The 20,757-nt window shown below is 49.4% G+C and overlaps 1 protein-coding gene across 1 annotated transcript; it reads left to right on the forward strand.

The window, feature by feature from the left end:
- The first annotated feature begins 1,257 nt into the window (after positions 1 to 1,257).
- Positions 1,258 to 1,960, forward strand: DEFB136 (defensin beta 136). Its single transcript, XM_069484781.1, has 2 exons — positions 1,258 to 1,312; positions 1,779 to 1,960. Exons 1-2 carry the CDS (start codon positions 1,258 to 1,260, stop codon positions 1,958 to 1,960), a joined length of 237 nt encoding a protein of 78 aa, XP_069340882.1.
- The last annotated feature ends 18,797 nt before the right edge of the window (positions 1,961 to 20,757 follow it).

A 20,757-nucleotide genomic window follows, 5' to 3' on the forward strand; every position in this document is an offset into this window, starting at 1 on the left:
CCCAGGACAAAACTCTCTCAGCAATATTTTGCCTTCACTAACAAGGTATTTGGGGAGGGTCCATAAAGGAGAAAGGAACACAGCTATAGTGGTGGAATTTAATATTAATAACAATAACGAGTACCCTAATGTATACTGACATGAGTGCAAAGCATTTTGTAAGCTTTATCCCATTTCATCCTCAAAAAACTCTTGCAATGCACTTTTTGAGAAGAGGAACCTGAGGCTCAGAGATGCTTAATAATCTATCTGAGGGTCTGAGCCTGCCAACAGAGCGTAACCAACAAAACTGTGCTCTCCTGCCACATTACGGACTCAGACTCCTACAGTCATTGGCCACTTGGGTACAAGCCTGCCTCAAGGGGCAGAACAGAACCAAAGTTAGTGCCTTCTCCACTCTCACTCATCCATCACTACCCCAGGGGTAGTGACCTAATGACCCTTCCACAGAGCCGGGTCTTTATAGCTGCAGGGAAGCACTGCCTGGCTCCACTGCGACACTGGGCATCCAACCTTGCACACAGCACTGAACTGGCTCTTCTTGTGAGAGACCAGAGGAGGGTTCCAATCCAGCAACTCCAAAAAGGGAGCCTCTTCAAAGTCCCCAAATCCTAGCCAACATTTCATGCCAGCCATTTGGAAGAAGAAGTCCATCTGTGAACTTTTCTGGGAACTTTTTTGCAGCATCCGCCTCCAGCCAGGTAAATAAATCGGCCACCAGAAACGGGAGCTGTCGCTTTTCCTCTATTTCTGAGCACGTCTCTCGGTCAGAGCAACAGCTGACCTTGAGACGCTCTGTTTCTTGGAACACAGCAGGAAGTTCTCACTTATATTCTGTTCAGTCTTAAATTGAGCCTGTGTTTTATAACATCACTTCTCCGGGCTCCTGTGCTCTTGGTGGGACTCCAGAGGAAAGGAGACACAAAGCAGATGCTTTTCCTGCCGTTTTTGTATCAAATGACATTTGAATTGAGAGGGGAAAGTGTTCGGGCCTGGGCTCAAGGATCCTGGTCTTTGGTCCTGTCCTGCAGGTAGGAAACCTTCTGGCCTTCGCTGGGTGCCTTCCTCTGCTCCAGCAGCACTGATCAGCCCAGTGCTCTTCCTCCTCGAACCCTGCAGAGGCCTGTGACCTCCCGAGTCTGCCCCTCCAGAAAGAGCAAGGCCAGTGTCCAGCCCCACCCAGCCCAGGCCAGCTCGATAAAGGAGGCTCCCAGCAGCCACCCCCACAGTTCCAGGTCCACACCCTCCTCCACCACCATGGGTCTCTATCTTCCCGGGTTCCTCTTCTTCCTGGTGATCTCACTGCCTTCAGGTAAGATGGTGGGTAAGGAATTGGACATGACAGCCGGGTTTCCCAAGGATCAAGGCCCTTAACAACCCTACGGGTATAATCCCGGCAGGGGGACACCAACATGGGGCGGGGGGCGGGGGGCCCAGGTTAGGGATGTAGGTGAGTGGTCTCCAGCTCTTGCCCTGCTCACCTGTTGCTATGGCCTGAAGCTCCACCAAAGCCTGAGAGAGGGAAGTAAATTTCATGACACACACATCACTGTGCAGCCACCCAAATTCCTATTTCCCCCCAAACCGTTCTGGTTGGCCCTAAACTCAGCCACCTCGCTGAGATGGGATAAGAGGTGAGAGAATGATGTTCAGGAGGTAAACCCCACAACAACCGGCCATGCACCAGGAAGCAGACAGGCCCAGAATGTTTCTCAGCCTCGTGAAGACTGATTTTCCTTTTCTGTGGTTTGTTTGTTTGTTTGTTTGTTTTCCTTTAGGAAACGGTCTGTTTGGGAATGATGGAGTAGAATTTCGTACTTGCAGTAAACTTGAAGGCAGATGTTTCTTTGGTTGTAATCCGGGATGGCAGTGGATTGCTTTCTGCCATAACATTTTGTCTTGTTGTAAAAAGATAAAAAAAAATGTGCCCCCCCAAGCCAAAGATCCATGGGCCGAATAAACCTCCTGGATCTAATTAAAATGACACCTGAATGGCTGGAAGGACTGAACTCACAATCTATGTGGAAAGACCCGAGAGCTCATTAACAAGCCAAGGACAGCGGATGGGGGACAGATTCTGACAATTTACTGGCAAAATTCCAGAAGTATTTTGTAAAGGGGGCACAGCAGTGACATGCATCTCCTATTGTTTTTTCTGCCCTCCCATCTCCAATCACTAATTCCTGTTTCAAATTCAAAGTCAACTGATTAAAACAGGTTCACAGGCCCAAGGGATGACACAGTCTGAGCATAAAAACAATAGCTTACGGTGTGCCAGTCACTCTCTTAAGTGGTTTAAATACATTAAGTCACTTAATCTTCACAACAAAATCGATGATTCCTCCCATTTTGCAGATGAAGACTCTTGTCCAAGGTCACATAACAAGTAAGAGTGAGTTAGTACTGGGTTTGAACCCGGTCTTGACCCAGTATCTTTACCGTTGAGCTGTACCGCCTCTCAACCGGTAAGTACAGGAATCTAGCTGGATTGTGTTCCAATGCGGAGTTGGGAACCCAACTAGACCCCTGGAATGGCAAACTCCTCAGAACTCATCCTATGGCTTAAAGCTATGAGGCTCCTGGTTGCCAAGTTGCATCTGTGGCTCTGTACTCAGGGGCTTTAATGAATCAAGATCAATGTCACCCTAAGATCTCACACACCAAACATTACTGTTCTCCCACTGTGGTGAAGCAACGGCTGTACATACCCACACCCAAACATCCAGCTGCCCTCTGGGTGGCGCTGTTCCAGCAGCACTTCCTCACATCCATGCCAGTGTTGATGGAGGGGCAGAGGCCACAGATCTTCATGAAGGCCCTTGTCATTCTTTGCTAAGGAAAGAAAATGGCAGCCGAGTTACAAGATCTCCCTTCTCCAAGGAGGTACCTGGAGGCTCAGCAGAGATGACCTGCCTGCTCAGAGCCCCCGAACCTCTAACCCCCAAATTCCAGTGAAAAACAAAACCCAGAGATCACCATGACTCCAGAAGACTAGCTTCCAAGGGCATTGTGCTTTAGCCAGTCCTTTTGGTTATATCTACAGTGGTTCCGTGGTGTCAGGCTACCTGTATTTGCTCATTTCAACCCACTCGCTTACCAAAAAAAAAAAAAAAAAAAAGGACAGTGGTGCAAAATTCATGGAGTAATATAAAGGTAATAAAATTAACATAAAAATAGAAAATAAAAGAGAAAACTGGATAAGGGGATAAAGAAATATTCTTTTTTTTTTTTTTGAGACAGAGTCTCACTCTGTCGCCCAGGCTAGAGTGCCGTGGCGGCATCATAGCTCACTGCAGCCTCAAACTCCTGAGCTCAAGCTTCCTCCTGCCTCAGCCTCCCAGAGTGCTAGGATTACAGGTGTGAGCCACCATGCCCATCCAAAAAAGAAATATTCTTTCATCAGATTTTGAAAGGGTCCATAACTCAAAAAAGGCTAAAAATCCTAATCCTTGTGGTTCCTAAGACCATGTCACCCTGAGCTGAAGGAGGTGCTGCTCCCACTCTGACACTGAGGTGCGGAATAGACACAGTTCTCTTCGGCAGAGTGCAGAGGGGACTGAAACACTGAAAATTATTTTTGCTGAATACCCACACATGAAACAAATATGAGTTCTAAATGATCACACACAAGAGCCATGATGTATTCACCTTGTGGCCCACTGAGGGGTTCTTAGAGAGAGCCACAGGTGCCAGTCCTCACTCTCCACCTCCCAGGGCAGCCAAGAGGAAGGCCTGTGATTTAGGCTTAGCACATCAGACCTCTGTCCCCAGGAATGTGACCTGAGTGAACAACATCACCACATGAGTACCACTGGGGCATCATCGGTCTCTCCTAGCGCACTGATTGCTCCAGGACCCCAGTGTGGCAGCACAGCCCTTCGGAGCTCCCTGGAGTCATGGCCATATTCCAGGCCTGTTCAGTGAGGTGCAGATATGTTCCCGGCACACTCCCTTTATGCTTGAAATGCCCAGAGTTGATGGCTTGAGACCAAGAAATCTGAACGACACTGAGAACTCTCGCTGTTGCCTCCCCATATGCTTGCATTGGCAGTAAATGAGGTGATGTAGGAGCTGATGTATGTCATATTCTCGGCACTGTGTCATCTGGCTTACATGGTCCAGCGTGGTGCTGAGTTCCAGGATGTTAAAAAAAAAAAAAAAAAAAGATGGGGAGTACTTTTGTGTCCACCTTTGGGGAAAGTCATTAAAAAGGAGGCCACCTCTCCCTCAATGTGCACACGGCCAAGCCAGCACGGTGCTGACGGTAGAAACCAGGACAAGCATCACACGTGCCAATCAGACCCAGCCCCCAGCCCACACCTTGCGATAAAATTATTTTTCCAGAAACAAACTTGGAAGTTTAAGGTTTGGGTTATGTATTCATTTGTCGGGGCTGCCATACCAAATTGCCACACATTATGTGGCTGAAAATAACAGAAATGTGTGCTCTCAGAGCTCTAAAAGCTACAAGTCCAAAATCAAGGTATCATCTGGGTCAGGCTCCCTCCGAAAGTCCTAGGGAAGAATCCTTTTCCTGCCTCTTCCTCGCTTCTGCTGGTCGCTGGCCATCTTCTGTATCCCTTGGTTTACAGCCACATCACTCCAATCTCAGCCCCAGGGTCACACAACCTTCATCCCTCTCTGCATGTCTCTGGGCTTCACGTGGCCTTCCTCTAAGAATACCAGTCATTGCTTTGGGGGCCTCTGATGCAGTCCTAATCCATATGACCTCATCTTAATAATCACATCCACAACGCACCAGCAATTCCAAACAGTCAGTGATGACACACTTGGAGGGGCGGAGCAACCACTCCCAACACTCTCCATCTCGACATGCTGTCACCTAGAGCCACAGCCTCCCATCTCTTAGAATTACACATTTCCTAAAACACTCCATGTCAGAGCCCAGCCCTCTTTGCCAGAATAACATTCTTTCTCCCCCTGCTCTAGCTGCTGAATGCCCCCCATTAAGATTACCTCTACCTGGGAGCCCTCAACCTTGATGGGGTCCTGCTGTCCCCTTCACCTTACGACCTGATGGTGCCCGATTCTCTGCTCTGCACCTGCCATAGAAAATGTGGAAATTGCCAGAATAAAAATGGAATCACTTGTATTTAAAAACCCTCAAAAACAGAGCTGGGGCAGGCCATGAAGGGAAGGTTCTCTTGCACAAATGCCTGAAAACAAGAACTATCAGAACAGACTCTGCAAAAACCACAACCTTGCACAAAAATAATACTGCTGTAGGGACATCTCCCAAGCAATTGCCTGTCCAGTCTCAGAGGTACCACCCTTGTTACTGATTCTGGTAGTCGAGGATAATTATCTCAAAAACTTATGTAATGCCCCTCATTTTTCCTTTTAAAATCTCTGTCTCCTTTTGCCTCCCCAAATGTGCACATAGCTCGCTTGGCACACTGTATTCCCAACGCAATGCCCTGTTACCAAATAAATAGCACTTTCTTTTAGAGAGTCTTTGTTCGTTATTTAGGTTGACAAAACCCAGCCTACAGAAGATAATATAAGCTTGAATATTAATTGCACCAACTCTGGGACCTCGAGCTACTCTAGTAGCCTCTCTGAACTCCAGGGTCCTTGCCTGTAAAGGGGGAATGACAGACACTGTACACACTTGTGAAGATCCAGAGGTACTCTGTACTCGACCCTCTGAAAGAGTCATGCAGGATGAGCTGCTTGGAGAAGGGCGGTTTAATAAAAAAAAAAATCGAAATCTTTACTTCTCGATAAAAATAGCAGTAAACCCATTTACCTTTCTTTGCACTATATATAATAAATATTTATAACCAGTCCTGCTACTGACGGCCGAGCCGAGGGCGCCGAGGGCAGCGCAGGGGCTGGGGCGCGGGGACCACCACTGGGCAAGGACAGCTCGATGACATCCACGCTGCCCGGGAAGCTCGCCCACTCGCCCACGGCGGCCACTCCTCGCCACGTACCTCCGCCCTCCTCCTCGCACTGCATCCGGCAGCTGCGGTGCATCAGCTGCGTCTCTCCGGCTCTCGCGCGGCCTGCGGCTCCCCGGGCCCAGAGCTCGGCTGCGGCTGCGCAGCCTCCCGCCGCTCCAGGTCGCCCCCTGCGCGCCCTCGGGGCTGAAGCTCCAGGCCCATCGGGCGACCTCAGGCCCCGGGAAGTCCAGCGGCGACGCCCAGGCCCTGGGGCAGGCTGGGTGGCCCGGGCAGGGTAACCCGGGCGCCGACAGGGCCGAGAGGCCCTGCGGTGGACTCTGCAGGGCCGTGTCGCCGAAGTCCAGGCCGAGGCCGAGGGCCGTGGGTGCGCGTCGGGGGCCGCGTCTGGGCTGTGCGTGCTGGGCAAGGGCAGGCCCGTTGCGCCCCTCGACGGGCTGTCCAGCTTGCAAAGCTTCAGGGCCTCGCCGGGGTCCGGCCCCGCTGCCACGAGCTGTTGGCCTGGGCCACGGCGGGCACAGGGCACTCCCCGCAGGCGCTGGGGCCGCCGCGCTGCGGGTGGCAGGGCCTGCGGGGTCGCTCAGGTGTCCCCGGCAGGGGCCCGCGTCGCCCTTCTCGCCAGTACGCCCGCAGCAGCCCAGAAAGTTGCAGCTGGGCGACATGGACGAGCGCCTTCGGGAACTTGAGGTGAGACTTTTCGTTTTGTCTACTGTCACCATTTTCATTATCTTTCTCAGCGCAAGCCCAGCCCTGCGACCTGGGCAAACGCTGGACTAGGCCGGGCTGGCACCGAAGGGGTGCCTGGAAATGCGCGGGAGGGATTGTGGGAGCAGTGAGGTCACCTGCTGTCCGCGTCCTCGTCGCCCGGGCGCCCGAGAGCTTCCGGGCCCCGGAAACGGGGCCACCTGCCCCTCCGCTTGCCGGAAACGGGAGCGGCTGCCCAGCGTTCCCGTGTGGCGCGGCCCTGAGGACACGTCTACGAGTTTGCCGGAGTAACCCTGCAGGGAGATGAAGCCGAGAAGCTTGCACCAAGAGTCTGCCCTCAAGGGGCTTGTAAACAACGCATGTTTATGAAAGTTGAATAACATGAACGGAAGTATGAATGGAAACATTGGATGATGGCCGTTAATCTCACCACGATGTCTCCGTTCACTCTTCCAGCCTGCACTGTGCCAGGCGCTGTGCTAGGCCGCGGGGAGGCGGATGAACAGGCCGGCACTGCCGCAGGGAGCTCCTGCTCCAGCCCGAGGCCGTGTGAACAGCGTCTAATACTTTCGTACCAGGACCTCAGAGGGCGCACAGAGACTCGAGGGTCAAGGCAGGACAGAAAGAGGAAGTGGGGCACCTGAACCACCCCTGTACGCCCTCCCTCTTTCTCCCACCCATGTGGGAGAAACACTTATCCCAAAGGATTGTTGGGAAGCTTAAATGAGAAATTTGCAAAGCACAGGACCTGACACATAGTAGATGCTTAATAAATGATATATTGATTCCAAAAAACCTGCTTACGAACACGACTCCTGACCATTCTGTGCAATTCAGAGTAATGTTATTCCGTCCAAGGCAAGAACAAAGCATCCCAAAATTCATCTGTTTCTTCGTTTGTTTATGTATTCATTTATTCATCTAACAAATATATAATTCATGACTACTATGTAAATAGGCATCCCCAAAATAAAAAACCATGATCTCTGTCCTCTTTGAGTTTATAGCATAGTAGAGGAGATAAGCCCAAAATAAATAAATAAAAATAAATAAGCAAATGAGTAATCACAAAAATGATAATTGTTTTGAAGGAAAGGTACAGGAAAATATTAATATATGTGTGTACCTGTGTGTGCACATATATTAAGTACATATGTGTACATGTACTACACAACCTATGCATCACACCCAGATCAAAATAAAGGATATTCCATCACCGCAGAGAAATCCCTCATTCCCTTCTCAGTCAACAACCCCACCAGAGACAACTACTACTCTGAATTCTATTACCACCAATTAGTTTTGCCTGTGGTTCAACTTCATCTAAATAGAATCATACTGTATACAGTATCACAGTGTCATGTGTCTGACTTCTTTCATTCAACACAGTATTTATGAAATTCAATTAGCCAGGTGTGGTAGCACACACCAGTAGTCCCAGCTACTCGGAGGCTGAGGCAGGAGGATCTTTTGAGCCCAGGAATTCAAGGTTGCAATGGGCTATGATGACGCCACCTCACTCTAGCTCCGGCAACACAATGAGACCCTGAGAAAAGACAGAAAGAGAGAAAGAAAGAAAGGGAAGGAAGGAAGGAAGAGAAAGAAAGAAATTCCTCCATTATGATACATGTAGCAGTAGTTCATTCCTTTTTATTACTGCACATATACCCCAATTTATTTATCCATTCTCCTCTCGATGAACATTTGGTTTGTTTATACTTTTGGGTTATTAAAAATAGAACTACTGAGAACATTTTTGTGCATCTATTTCTTTTCTTAATACATGCACTGATTTCTCACTAAATACTGACAGTTTCCAAAGTTTGTCTCACCGATTTAACTCCCACAGCAATGAGTGAGAGTCCGGTTGCCATACATCTTCACAAACACTTAGCATTGTCGATCTTTCTAAAGTTTCACCCTCCTGGTGGGCGTGTATCTCGTTGTTATTTTAATTGCATTTCCCTAATAAGCACAATGTGAAGCATCTTTTCATATGTTTATTGGTCATCTAGATAACCTTGATTGTAAAGTGCCTGTTCAAGTCTTTTGCCAATTTTTATGGGACTATTTGCCTTTTTATTATTGATTTGTGGGGCTTCTACTACATCTGAGTTTGCAGATACATTTACAGTAATGAAATGATCTTTACCTGCTTTCCTTTCATAAAGCTCCCAGAGCCCTGTGACGTAGATAAGCTGTAGGCCTATAACGAAGCTGAGGACGGAGCCCAAAGGAACTGGGGTCTCCTTCCTCCCCGGCCACTGTTTGCTGCTCCCCAACAGGTAGTGATGCCTACCCATTCAAACCTGACCTGGGGAGAATGAGAGAGGAGTTGGAGAAAAAATTTAATATCACAAAGTGCTATTAAATTGTTCGTCTTTTCTTTTATTTATTTATTTATTTTATTTTATTTTTTTTTTTTTTTTTGAGACAGAGTCTCACTCTGTTGCCCGGGCTAGAGTGAGTGCCATGGCGTCAGCCTAGCTCACAGCAACCTCAAACTCCTGGGCTCAAGTGATCCTACTGCCTCAGCCTCCCGAGTAGCTAGGACTACAGGCATGCACCACCATGCCCGGCTAATTTTTTCTATATATATTTTAGTTGTCCATATAATTTCTTTCTATTTTTAGTAGAGACGGGGTCTCGCTCTTGCTCAGGCTGGTCTCGAACTCCTGACCTTGAGCGATCCACCCGCCTCGGCCTCCCAGAGTGCTAGGATTACAGGCGTGAGCCACCGCGCCCGGCCCGTCTTTTCTTTTAAAACAGTGAATAGCTGAGTTGTTACCATGTGCCAAGTGGAGGAAGTACATGATTATAGCTCTTAATTATTAAATAAATAAATAATCACGACTTATACAGACCAATTCTAAATAGATTATGGGGCTGAAAGACACCAAACCGTATGAAAGCAAAAACTACTTTTTCACGTATCCAAACAACTCCTGCTGTTCTGCACGCCTGGCCCTAACCCAAAGTCGTCTTCGCCTTCCAGGTCCCTGCTCTGTGGGTGCTGCAAGAAGCATCCCTTATGGACCATGACTCCTTCCTGCCACCAGGTGGCAGACGCGGCCCGTTTTGCTGTCTCTCTTGGCCTTGGCGCAACTGCTTAGGGTCCAACGGGTTCCTGGGAGAGGAGCTGGCCAAGCCCCTGTCTTTTCTAAAGTCCCGCTGGAGAATCAGTTATTTCCTTTCCTTTGAGGTCCTAGTGCTCAGCGCCATACTGAGCACAGAGTCAGCATTCCATACCAAGCAAAGCACATACAGAGTTCCGGTTTTGTAAGATAAATTCTAGAGATGTATTGCGTGACAATGTGTGCATACTTAACACTACTGAATTGAACGCTTAAAAGTAAGTGGTTATGGTGTGGGGCTGGGTGCGGTGGCTCACGCCTGTAATCCTAGCACCCTGGGAGGCTGAGGCAGGAGGATTGCTCGAGGTCAGGAGTTCGAGACCAGCCTGAGCAAGAGCAAGACCCCATCTCTACTAAAAATAGAAAGAAATGATTTGGACAGCTAAAAATATGTATAGAAAAAAATTAGCCGGGCATGGTGGCACATGCCTGTAGTCCCAGCTACTCGGGAGGCTGAGGCAGAAGGATTGCTTAAGCCCAGGAGTTGGAGGTTGCTGTGAGCTAGGCTGACACCATGGCACTCACTCTAGCCCAGCCAACAGAGCGAGACTGTCTAAAAAAAAAAAAAAAAAAAAAAAGTGATTATGGTGGCAAATTTTATATCATGTGTTTTGCACCACAATTAAGAGTAAAAAATTAAAAAAATAAGTCAAGACTTTCTTTACCCAACCCCACCCGGAGGTAGCATGCCCCCCCCCACCAAGTCCTCATGCATCCTCTAATCATTTCTATCAAAGATAATAGCAATACAAAATTAAAAATCAAATTACATTAATAAAGGCTTGCTCTTCTCTCATCCCTCTGATCTTGCCTTGCAACACTCTCTGTTGCTGGATTTGGGATGGGAAGGGGTGACCTCAGCACAGTCCCCCAGGAGTCCCTTCTCCTGGGCAGCACAGGGTGGACCAGCAGCAGCTGCCGCTCCCTGCAGACCCTGCCTCCACGTGCTCCAGGTCCTGCCTGAGGACAGTGTGTGCAGAAACGGGCGCAAAAATAGTGACGGTATTAAATGGAAAGTAGCTGCCCAGTGCCAACTCCGGGTTGGCCTTCTGGACCCAAACTAACTCTGTCACCTCTGTGTTTGCCATTTGTGTTAAAAGCTTTCGCTATCTCTAGCCTTGGAAATTTTCTTCCCTGGCAAGCACTGAATTGCCTTAAACTAAAATACAGCCATATCTCAAGAATTCCTTTTTTCTCCAAAGAACCCCCTTCCTTTCTCATTGCTTTTAAAAATATATAGGAATAACAATAAAAAAAGAGGCCCCTTCCTTCCCACTCATCCTCCTCCTCCCCTGGTGGGATTCTGGGCCTGAAATTCCAGGGCTGGGTAAGAAGGCTGCCTGCAATTCAGAACTATCTTCTTACCTCGTCTTCCTTTAAACCTTTTAGTGGTTTTTTAAAATGTTGATATATGAATAAACTAAGATTGTAGGTTAAAAAATGCAACTTTCACAACTATATCTACTATAATAAATGCTTCTATAAAGTCTGGTATCCAAGATGACTTAAAGCAATACCTAGAGTTTATTTATTTATCTGTGTATACATTTGTTTAGTTTGTAGAGACAAGGTCTCAATATGTTGCCCAGGCTTGTCTTGAACTCCTGGCCTCAAGTGATCCTCCTGCCTCCGACTGCAAAGTGCTGGGATTACAGGCATGAACCGTCTCTCCCAACCTGTATGTAAATTTTAAAAGTGACACTGGGAAGTGAAGCCAAATGGCCTATAAGCACATGAAAAGATGCTCAGCTTGGTTAGTCCTCAGGGTGATGCAGATTAAAACCTTAGTCAGACACCAATACAAACCCACCAGAATGGCTAAACTTAAAAAGACTGACAGTGCCAAGTATGAGTGAGGATGCAGAGCAACTGGAATCCTCTTACGTCGTTGGAGGAAATGCAAATAGGTAAACATGCACACATGTACACACACACACTAGGAAACTGGCAGTCACCACTAAAGTTAGATATAAGCTTACCCTAGGACTGACAATACACTCTCAGGCCTGCATCCAACAGAAATGAGTGCATATGTCCATCAGAACACGCGAACGGGAGCGTTTGTGGCAGCTTTATTCTTAATAGCCGAAACCTGGAAATGCCTACCGACAGTTGCATAGATGAATAATTGTGGGATGTTGGAATATTCTTTCAACAGAAAATACCCAACGTAAAAAGGATGAACTGCTGCTACTCACAACTTGCAAGAGTAGGGGTGAGTCCCCCAGACATCGTGATAAGGAAGAAAAGACAAAGACAGAAGAGCAACGCTGCACGAGTCCATTTACATGAACTGCAAGAACACACAAAACTCAGGCAGAGCCAGAGCAACGGTGGGAGGGACACTGAAAATGGTTCTAGAGCCCCGTCTGGGTGGTGTGTCCACAGCATATGCATTTGTAAAAGCCCATCAGTCTGTATACGTAAGATTTGTGTACTCTGTGCTAAACCTCAACGAAAAAATTGCCTGGCGCTAGGAAGCGTGCCACATTTCCCATCATAAAAATGAATCGGAAACCCAAGCTTTGCTGAGGTCTAGATAGAAAACTTGCAAACTTCAAGAGGCTCCTTCAAATTGCAACAAATAACAGAAGTGTCTGCAGAGCAATGCAAGAGTTTACAGTTTTTTGCACGTTAGACATAGTGGGAAAAAAAATAGAGTTTACAGTTTTAAATGCCGTTTAGGTTCTTTTCATCTTCCTTAGAATTATAAGTATATGTTTCAAGATGTGCACGCACATCAGTCCGATCACTGATTGAATCATGCAAAACATCAGCTAAATGACATTAGCAGGAGACCTGCGAACGCCCCATCCTGACATTTCAGCCGCGCTCTCATCCTCTCCTCCTGGTTTCCCAACAAAGCACAGGCGCTGGCGGCTAGCCAGGCCCTGCCCTCCATGGCCCCTGCCATGGGCACTCCCCAGACAAGACCCAGTCTTTCCTCCCTGCGGCGCCAGCCTGGGAAAAGCAGACACAGCTCAGGCCCTGGTGGCCCCTCCGCCTGCTCCCCCAGCCCTTCCCTTCCGTGACACCAAAACAGATGACTTCATTCGAGGGACCCAGCTCCTATCAGCCGGCCAGGCCTCCGGGCTGGGGGCAGGAGGGAGCACCAAGTTAGGGGCCAGCCTGAGCTCTGGTTACTTTGGCACAGGCAGGGGCTCTGTGGAGTGTCAGCCGCAGCCTTCAAAGCAGAGGAGCCATGGCCTTGCTCTGGGGGTCCCTGCACCCGGGCCAGCGCTGCCCTTGCACGTGGCCACCTCTCCCGGCCTGACCTCCACCCTCCTCCACACTGTACCAGGGTGCACAGCAGCGGAGCCAGGCACAAGCAAACAGAAGGCGGCTCCCTTCCAACAAGGTCTCTAATCCTAGCCCTGGGCCCCCACGACACTGACGCAGTCCATTCGTCGTGAGTCTCAGTGCAGTCATTTTCAATCCAGCGCAGGAGTTAAAGTCTCCATCACTGTCTAGACGCAGGCGTCCACCTCCTCGATGCTTGGCCCACTTCTTTATGGCGTCGTGTGTGACTATGGAGGGCCCTGCAGGGGGCGTGGAGAGATCTGCTCAAGCAAATGATGGCCCCAGGAAACAGCCACGTCCCACCTGGTCATGTCACTGCTCTCGTGGCTTCGCTGCTGGTCTCTTTTTCCAATTTGGTCCAATGCTTTAAGGGTGCTGGTTACTGCCCTGGCCAGAATGGAGCTCACGCTGTCACCTGTAAGAGGACAGGCTCTGGCTCCGGAGCCCGGCTGCTGGCTTCCCACAACCACATCACCTCAAGCAAAGCAAGTCAGCTAACCTTTCTGGACCTCAGTTGTCTCATCTGTGAAATGGGGACATAACTGTTACTATCTCAGAGCATTTCCAAAAGGATCAAGTAAATAAATTATTTATCTTTTGCCCAGCATGAAGTCGTAAGCACTCAATAAGTGTGAGTTGTGTTTATTACCTGGGCCTGTCTGGCCATGGTGGTCTGTCATGTGGGGGTCTTGATAAGGTGGTTGGCTTCTGCCCCCCTACCTCCATACCCACCAGTTTGACAGCACCACCCTTTGAGTATCTGAACATGGACTCTGTGAGCCCCAAGGCATCCCTGGCCCCTGCGTGCTGGGCTACAGGACTCCCGTGGGCCCTCTACACCCTTGCCCGGGGCAGGACACACTGATGCCCGGTGCCCAGGCACGTCTAGCACCTCCTGACTTCAGAGTCAATAGATGGAGAAGCGGACTTTGCCCAACACCAGGAAACAACTAAGTCGTTCCTCTTCTGCATGGGAGGGGACAGGTGCCAATAGGCGGAGAATGTGCCCCCCGGGAGGCTTCCCACGTAAATATTGTCCCCCAGGTCCTCACCTGGAACCCACCTCCCACGCCTCTCCACGGGCGCCAGACCAGCGTGCTCTGTGCAGACTCTGAGCAACTCTTCATCCCTTTGTGGCCGGGAGTCATTCCCAGGGTAGACCCTGCTCCTCTCTCTGTGAGGTTGGAGGTGGACAGGTGGTCAGGAGGAACCCCGGAAGCAGGAAGGACCTGGACACTGTTTCTCATCAGATTTCACTGTCTTCCTCATCTCCTGCTGCGTACCGCTTCGTGGGGCTTCCTGCGTTTTTGTTAGGCTTTTCTCTTTCCCTATCCTGACTCGAACAAACTACCTCCCCCGTAACACCTCCACCTGTTGAAAGGCTGTGGGATAGGCCTTTCTCTTGTGGCTGGTCCTGATGGTCATGTTTTAATGATGAGAATGAGTATTAGGCCAGGTGTGGTGGCTCACACCTGTAACCCTAGCACTCTGGGAGGCCGAGGCTGGAGGATTGCTTGAGCTCAGGAGTTCGACACCAACCTGAGCAATAGGAAGACCCATCTCCACTAAAAATAGAAAAATTAGGCAGGTGTCATGGCGCACACCTATAGCCACTCCGGAAGATCACTTGAGCCCAGGAATTTGAGGTTGCAGTGAGCTGCAGTGACACCACAGCTCTCTACCCAGGGCAACAGAAGGAGACTCTGTCTCAACAACAACAACAACAACAACAAAACGAGTATTGGCAAGAGTGCACATCAACAGAACTGCCACACTTTGCTGGGAACAGCAAAAACTGAAACCACCTTTTTGAAAGGCAATTGGACTCCACAGTTCAAAACACTTGAACCCCAAAAGTACTCCCAGATGTTCTCCTGGACCCTCCTCTCTCATGTCAAGACTCACATCTGGCTCAAATCCCTTTTTGGCCGAACCCCAAATCCCCAGCTGCTCCCCTGGGCTTCACTTCTGCTCCTGGGGCCATTGTTTGTGGTCGGTTTTCCCCACACTTGACATTAAACCCCAAATTCTTTACAGAATGTTGGCTCGGACCCCCTCTCTGACTGTTCCTGGTCAGAGCTGTGGCAGGACGCTCCCGAGTGACAGCCCCTCGTGTCTGAGCACATGGCACCAGGCACACAGCTGCCTGGGACAGCAGGTGTGCAGTAAATAAGAAAGTAAAAGTCTGAGAATGTGGGGGCCTCAATCGGAGGGGGCTCAGACTGTTTCTAACTTCCTCGACCGGAGCTGAGAGCATTAGGCTTGCATGCGTGTAACCAGCCCACAAAGCCCACCTCCCAAACAAGTTGCCCCTCAAGTTCACCCTTGATGTTTCTTTTCCCTTTTTTAACCACAAGACATCTGGATGCCAGTGTTGGGGGCTGAGTAGGGTATAAATGTGACTTTCTCTGGCCACTCCCTCGAGGGCTGTACACGGGGGTCCCGTCCCCAAGAGCACACTCTCGGGAGCCTCTGGCCTCCTCCCCCAATGGGGGCTGCCATGTGGAGCAGGCGGCCAAGTCCCTAGAAACGTGGCCCCTGGCCAGGACGCCAGATTTCAAGTCCGGACACCTGGGTTCTTCACTTCCTGGCTGGGCAAACCTCGAGTGAGTCATTTAACCTGCATACGCTTCAGTCTCCTCATCTGTCACAGACATATGAAGCCCTGCTCTTTCTCCCCTCCAGGTGGTGAGAACCACTCGAGACCGTCGTGGGCAGCCTTCACCCTGAGATCACTGGGTTTCCCAGCAGAGTCTCATGGGCTCCGACCTGTCCTCCCCAACCCTGGATGTGGGGACTGGGGGCAGTCTGCCCCCCTGGCCTGGGCCAAGACAGAGCTGCCTGGCATCACAAAGAAGGGAGAACCCACCCACCACCGCAGGTACAGGACGCATAGAAGAAATGACTCTAAATGGCGATCGGTGCACCCAGGACAGTAAATATCAGACTCAGCTTCAGGAATACACAGGGAGAGACAGAGTCTAGGATTACAATGCTGGAAGGAGCCTGGAAGCTTCGCCAGACCGTGAGGTCCTCGAGGGCAGGAAGGGGCTCATTGTGCTCTGCATTCTCCAGGGCTGCTGAGTGCCTGGCACACAGTAAAGTGCTGAGAAGGCTGCACAGCACAGGCTGAGAGCTGTGGGGAAGGAGGTGCACAGCGGAGGAAGGGGGAGGCTCGTTTTCATGCAACATCCTGCCCATGGACCTTGGGAAGGGGAGAAAGAGGAAAGGTTGCACACTTGCTGCGTCTGTAAGCACTGAGCCATTTTGCCACCCTCCCTCCTGCTGTGCCATCTGGGCCCCCACAGTTATTCTAATTAACATGCTGCCTTCACCGCCCTGTGATGCAGGCAGCAGTCAGGTTCCAGCAGGTCCCCAGCAATGCGGCAGTCACAGGTTTAACGCCTCCTCCCAGGCCCCAAGAGCACCTCTCACCACCGCTGTCTATGCACCTCGGGTCTGCTCAGAGCAGCACACTCCCCACCGGACCCGGCACAGCCCCGGCGGCAGATGCTTCTCAGGAGGGGCGGCAGAGGCTGCGGGGACGCTGTCAGGCTGGTATTATTGTCCAGGCCCGGGAGGCCACTTATCTGGGACGCCCACACGGGGAAGTGAGATAGACCAGCAGCACTTTCCCACTAATATTCTTATCTCGACTGGAAAGAAGCTGTGTTTGTGTGTGCAGTCGTGCATGTGTGATTCGACAAACTCCTCTGTGTGTCTGTGGGCATGTTTCTCACCCCATGACTTCTCACCACATGGGTGTATGTTGGTGTCGTCTTAGGACTTGAAAACAAAGCGTGAGTCTGTGAAGCATGTCTGTGTGGGAACTGTCGGGAGTGAAGTACATGGCAGGGGGGACATGAGAGGAGAAAACCAGCAATCGGAGGGGAAAACGTTAAAAAATTGAAAACAAACAATTTTGGTGAAAGGATGAAGAAATGGGTATTTTCACACATTGATTATGAAAGTGTGTGTTGATACAGTCCTTTTGGAGAGCAAAATGTTCAAATGTTGAAATGTTAAATGTGTCTTTCTCTTCACTGGTAAATCTACCTTCCGTATCTACTCAAGAGAAATCTCGTCTCACCAGAGGACAATTGAGATGATACATTTATCTATTGATACTTATTCTCATCCCTCGTTGGTTGAAAGCTGCTGCCAGAAGTGTTAACAGCTTCAAACTTGCACTGTGTGAGCATAAGCATGGTGGGCTTTGCAGTGCTGGTGAAAGCCCACCCTCAGAAGAACAGAGAGACATCGTGGCATGTGGTTGAGAAGGGATGTTAGCGTCGTGCAGTAAATTACCCACCACAACTGCACTAAATCAGGTGGGTCGAGGGAATCGGCACAAGGTGCCACCAGCATCTTCAGATTTATAGTGAAACTTCTCATTGTATCTTTCATGTCTCTTAACCTCACTTTTGTATTTTCCATCTCTTTTTTGCTCTGAGCCTCATATGTGGCGTTTTTCTGCAGGTCTATATTCTCATTTGCTAATTTTCTTTTTAGCTATATTTAAACAGCTCTTCTTTCTCATAATAATATGATCTTATGGTTTCTAGTTCTTTCCTCTCTCACATAATTATTTATTCTCTTTCAGATTGTCCCATTATCTCAATCTCTTGGGGGTGGTAATCCTGCCGTTCATCGTGTCTGCTGAGTCTCTAGCAAGGTAGGCTATTTTCCTATGTGTTTTGTAATTTATTGTATGAACATATTTTCAGTGGGGATTTGCCCCACTCCACCGCATCACCCTACTGTGGAAATCTATAAATCCATTTACTCTGGGAAGAACATTGTTCTTCCACTCATTTTGTTATTTGATTCTGCCAGACACTCCAGGAGGGGTACCATAAACTTGGGACCAATTTTGTCTATTATAGTAAAATATACATAACATAAAATTTACCATTTTAAACATCTTTAAGTGTGCAGTTCATTTGTATTAAGTAATTTGCATTTTTGTATAACCATCACCACCATCCACCTCCATAACTCTTTCATCCCAAACTGAAACTCTGTACCCGTTAGACAATAGTTCCCTGTCCCACTCTTCTCTAGCCCCGGGTAACCACTACTCTACTTTCTGTCTGTATAGATTTGACCACTTCATGTACTTCATATAAGTGAAATCATAGTGTTTGCCCTTTTGTATCTAGCTTCTTTCACTTACCACAGTATCTTTAAGGTTCACCTATGTTGTAGCAGGTATCAGAATTTCCTTCCTTTTTGAGGCAGGATGATATTCCATTGTATGTATACGCCACGTTGAATCTGTCCATTCATCCACGGATGGACGTTTCGGTTGTTTGGGACCAATCGTTGAATGAATTTCCCAGCTGGGGATTTGGTTTATCACATGGGAGATATTTTTCCCACCTAGAGCCCCGGGCAAACGAAGTCCCTCTCCCCAGTGAGAGGGGGGGTTCCCATTCGCTGAGCAGGCAGCTTCTCAAGGGCTCTGACTTATGCAGGGACCTCAGGCCCAGCTGCCCTCTCCTACAGAGCTAAAGCCTCATCACCTGTCCCTGTGAGCCTCGGGGCAGTAGAGCCACCCTCCTGGTCCCATGGCCATTGCTCGGGATCTGCCCCACCTCGGGCTGCACAGCGATGACGCTCCCACTACCACTCGGCTATCAGTTCCCACTTCATCCCTGGCACCCCAGGATTCCCCCTTCTTGCTTTGAAGATGTGGTTTTCAACCTTGGCTCATATTAGCATCAACTGGGGACTTCTGTTAAAATCCCAGGACACGATCCAGACCAATTACATTCAAGCCTCTGGCATAAAAAGTGAGTTTATTTGTTTTAAAATATAGTATGTATGAGGTACCCGGATATGTAAAAAATCATGAATGTGTAATCCAAATTGTCAAAATATGGTGACCCTTGTTCTAGCACTGCCACCTTTGTTAGGTGGCTTCTAGACAGTGGTCCTAAGAGTGGAAGGTTGTGGTTTATAATCTTAAGGCTGCAACCTTAATACAGAAATAACATTGCCATTTTAGCTGCCTCCTCCGGCCTCCTGCCTGGGATCTTCCTTGCAAAGCCCAAACTCGGTGCTATTAACGGTGCTATTGACATTCCATGCCGCATCTTCCCGTGGAGGAGGGACCATTTTTCAACAACAGCAAATAAATGGGTCTGCTCCGTGCATCTGCATCTTGCCACCTCTGTCCAAGCGTCGTTGTTCTTTAGCCCACGCATGAGTCTTTGGTTGCTGGACCAACTCCAGGAACCCTATTAATGATAACAGCAGCCAACGAGTATTAAGAACTTTTGCTGTTAAACTCTCCGGTATCTAAAGAATGAAATGAAAACAAAACAATGAATCAACTGCCCTCCTGCCATCGGGGGCAAGAACCTGGACCACAGATTTTCCATTTTTGTTTTTTATTGCCCTTACATAAAGTATACAACATATAATGAATATAAAATGTATATGATATATTAAGTATATCATATAATAAATATGTACTACATAATTATTATATTATTATAAATTATTTTAAGCATAGTTTAAAAACAGCAAAACAGACCCCAGTATGACCACCTGAAAGAGTCTACAGATGTTGGTAATACTTTGCTCCATTGGCTTCAGTTTTTCTTGAAAGAAAAACCAAGTCCTCACAGATACAGCTAAAACCCTTACCACACCCCCCCATCCCTACCCAACCCAGAGGTAACTACTATCTTGAAATTATTATATTTATTATTTATAAGCATATTTTGTACTCTTTCTACACGTGCGTGTATTCATAAGTAGCCCATAGAATTGCATGCGTTTAAATTTTTTGCGTCAGTTAGATTGTGTGGGAAGGAAGGGAACGACGGAAGGGTGGCGGCGCCCTGCAGCGCCCGCGCGCTCCAGCGGATGTCACTAGAGTCCCGGCGGCGACAGTGCGGTTTTCCCTTCTCAGACACCAGTCTAGGATTCCCTCTGCGCCAGCGTGAAGGCTCCTTTGCAGTTTGACGCTGCTACCTGTGAGATACAGGATATTTTTCAAATCTTAAAGCAACATTGGAAACAGTGATACCGCAAGTGATAATCTCCCTGCTCTGAGGACGCGGGCGCGGGCTGGTGGGATGGGAGAGGGTGGCAGATCCCCGCATGTCACACTCCGACTCCTGTCCGTGGACACTGGCTCCCTGGAGGCTGCTCTGGGCAGAGAAAGAAAAGGGGGGTCGTGGACACGCCCTAGTGGGGCGCAGGCGGGAAAGGCCGGCCGGGGAGATCCGTGCCCCCCGCTACCGCCTCCCGCAGCAAACCCGCCTCCCGCCCATCCCTGCGCTGCGGAGCAGCCCTGAGCTGCACAGGCCCGGGCCACCTGCTTGGTCACACACAGGTGCAAAGTGTCGATATTTTGAAAGTGGGTGTGGTTTGTTTTAAGGCCCAGGAAGGCTTTGGGGGCGTCACCCGTCAGCGCAGGGCGCTGGAGAGGCTGGGAGACGCCCGGGCGCTGTCTGTACTGCGATGAGCTTTGGCTCTTCGCCTTCCTGTAGACATCGCTTGTCCTGGTGACTGTGTGGCCTGGAGCCCCGCAGTGTCCCAGGCAAACCGCAGAGGGCTCTGGCAGCCGAGCCACAGGGCTCCTCCCCGTGGCCCCTCCCTGACCTGCCCTCTCTCCGGCCTCAGGGCCCGGGGAGGCCCGGAGAGGCCGTGGGAGTTTGGCTACCACTATCCGGCCCTTA

The sequence above is a fragment of the Eulemur rufifrons genome, chromosome 12 (genome assembly GCF_041146395.1).
Source record: "Eulemur rufifrons isolate Redbay chromosome 12, OSU_ERuf_1, whole genome shotgun sequence".
Taxonomy (NCBI): domain Eukaryota; kingdom Metazoa; phylum Chordata; class Mammalia; order Primates; family Lemuridae; genus Eulemur; species Eulemur rufifrons.

Coding starts and splice junctions, on each gene's coding strand:
- DEFB136 (XM_069484781.1), top strand. CDS start 1,258: ATGGGTCTCTATCTTCCCGGGTTCCTCTTCTTCCTGGTGATCTCACTG. Junction 1,313..1,778: donor GGTGATCTCACTGCCTTCAG/GTAAGATGGTGG, acceptor GTTTTCCTTTAG/GAAACGGTCTGTTTGGGAAT.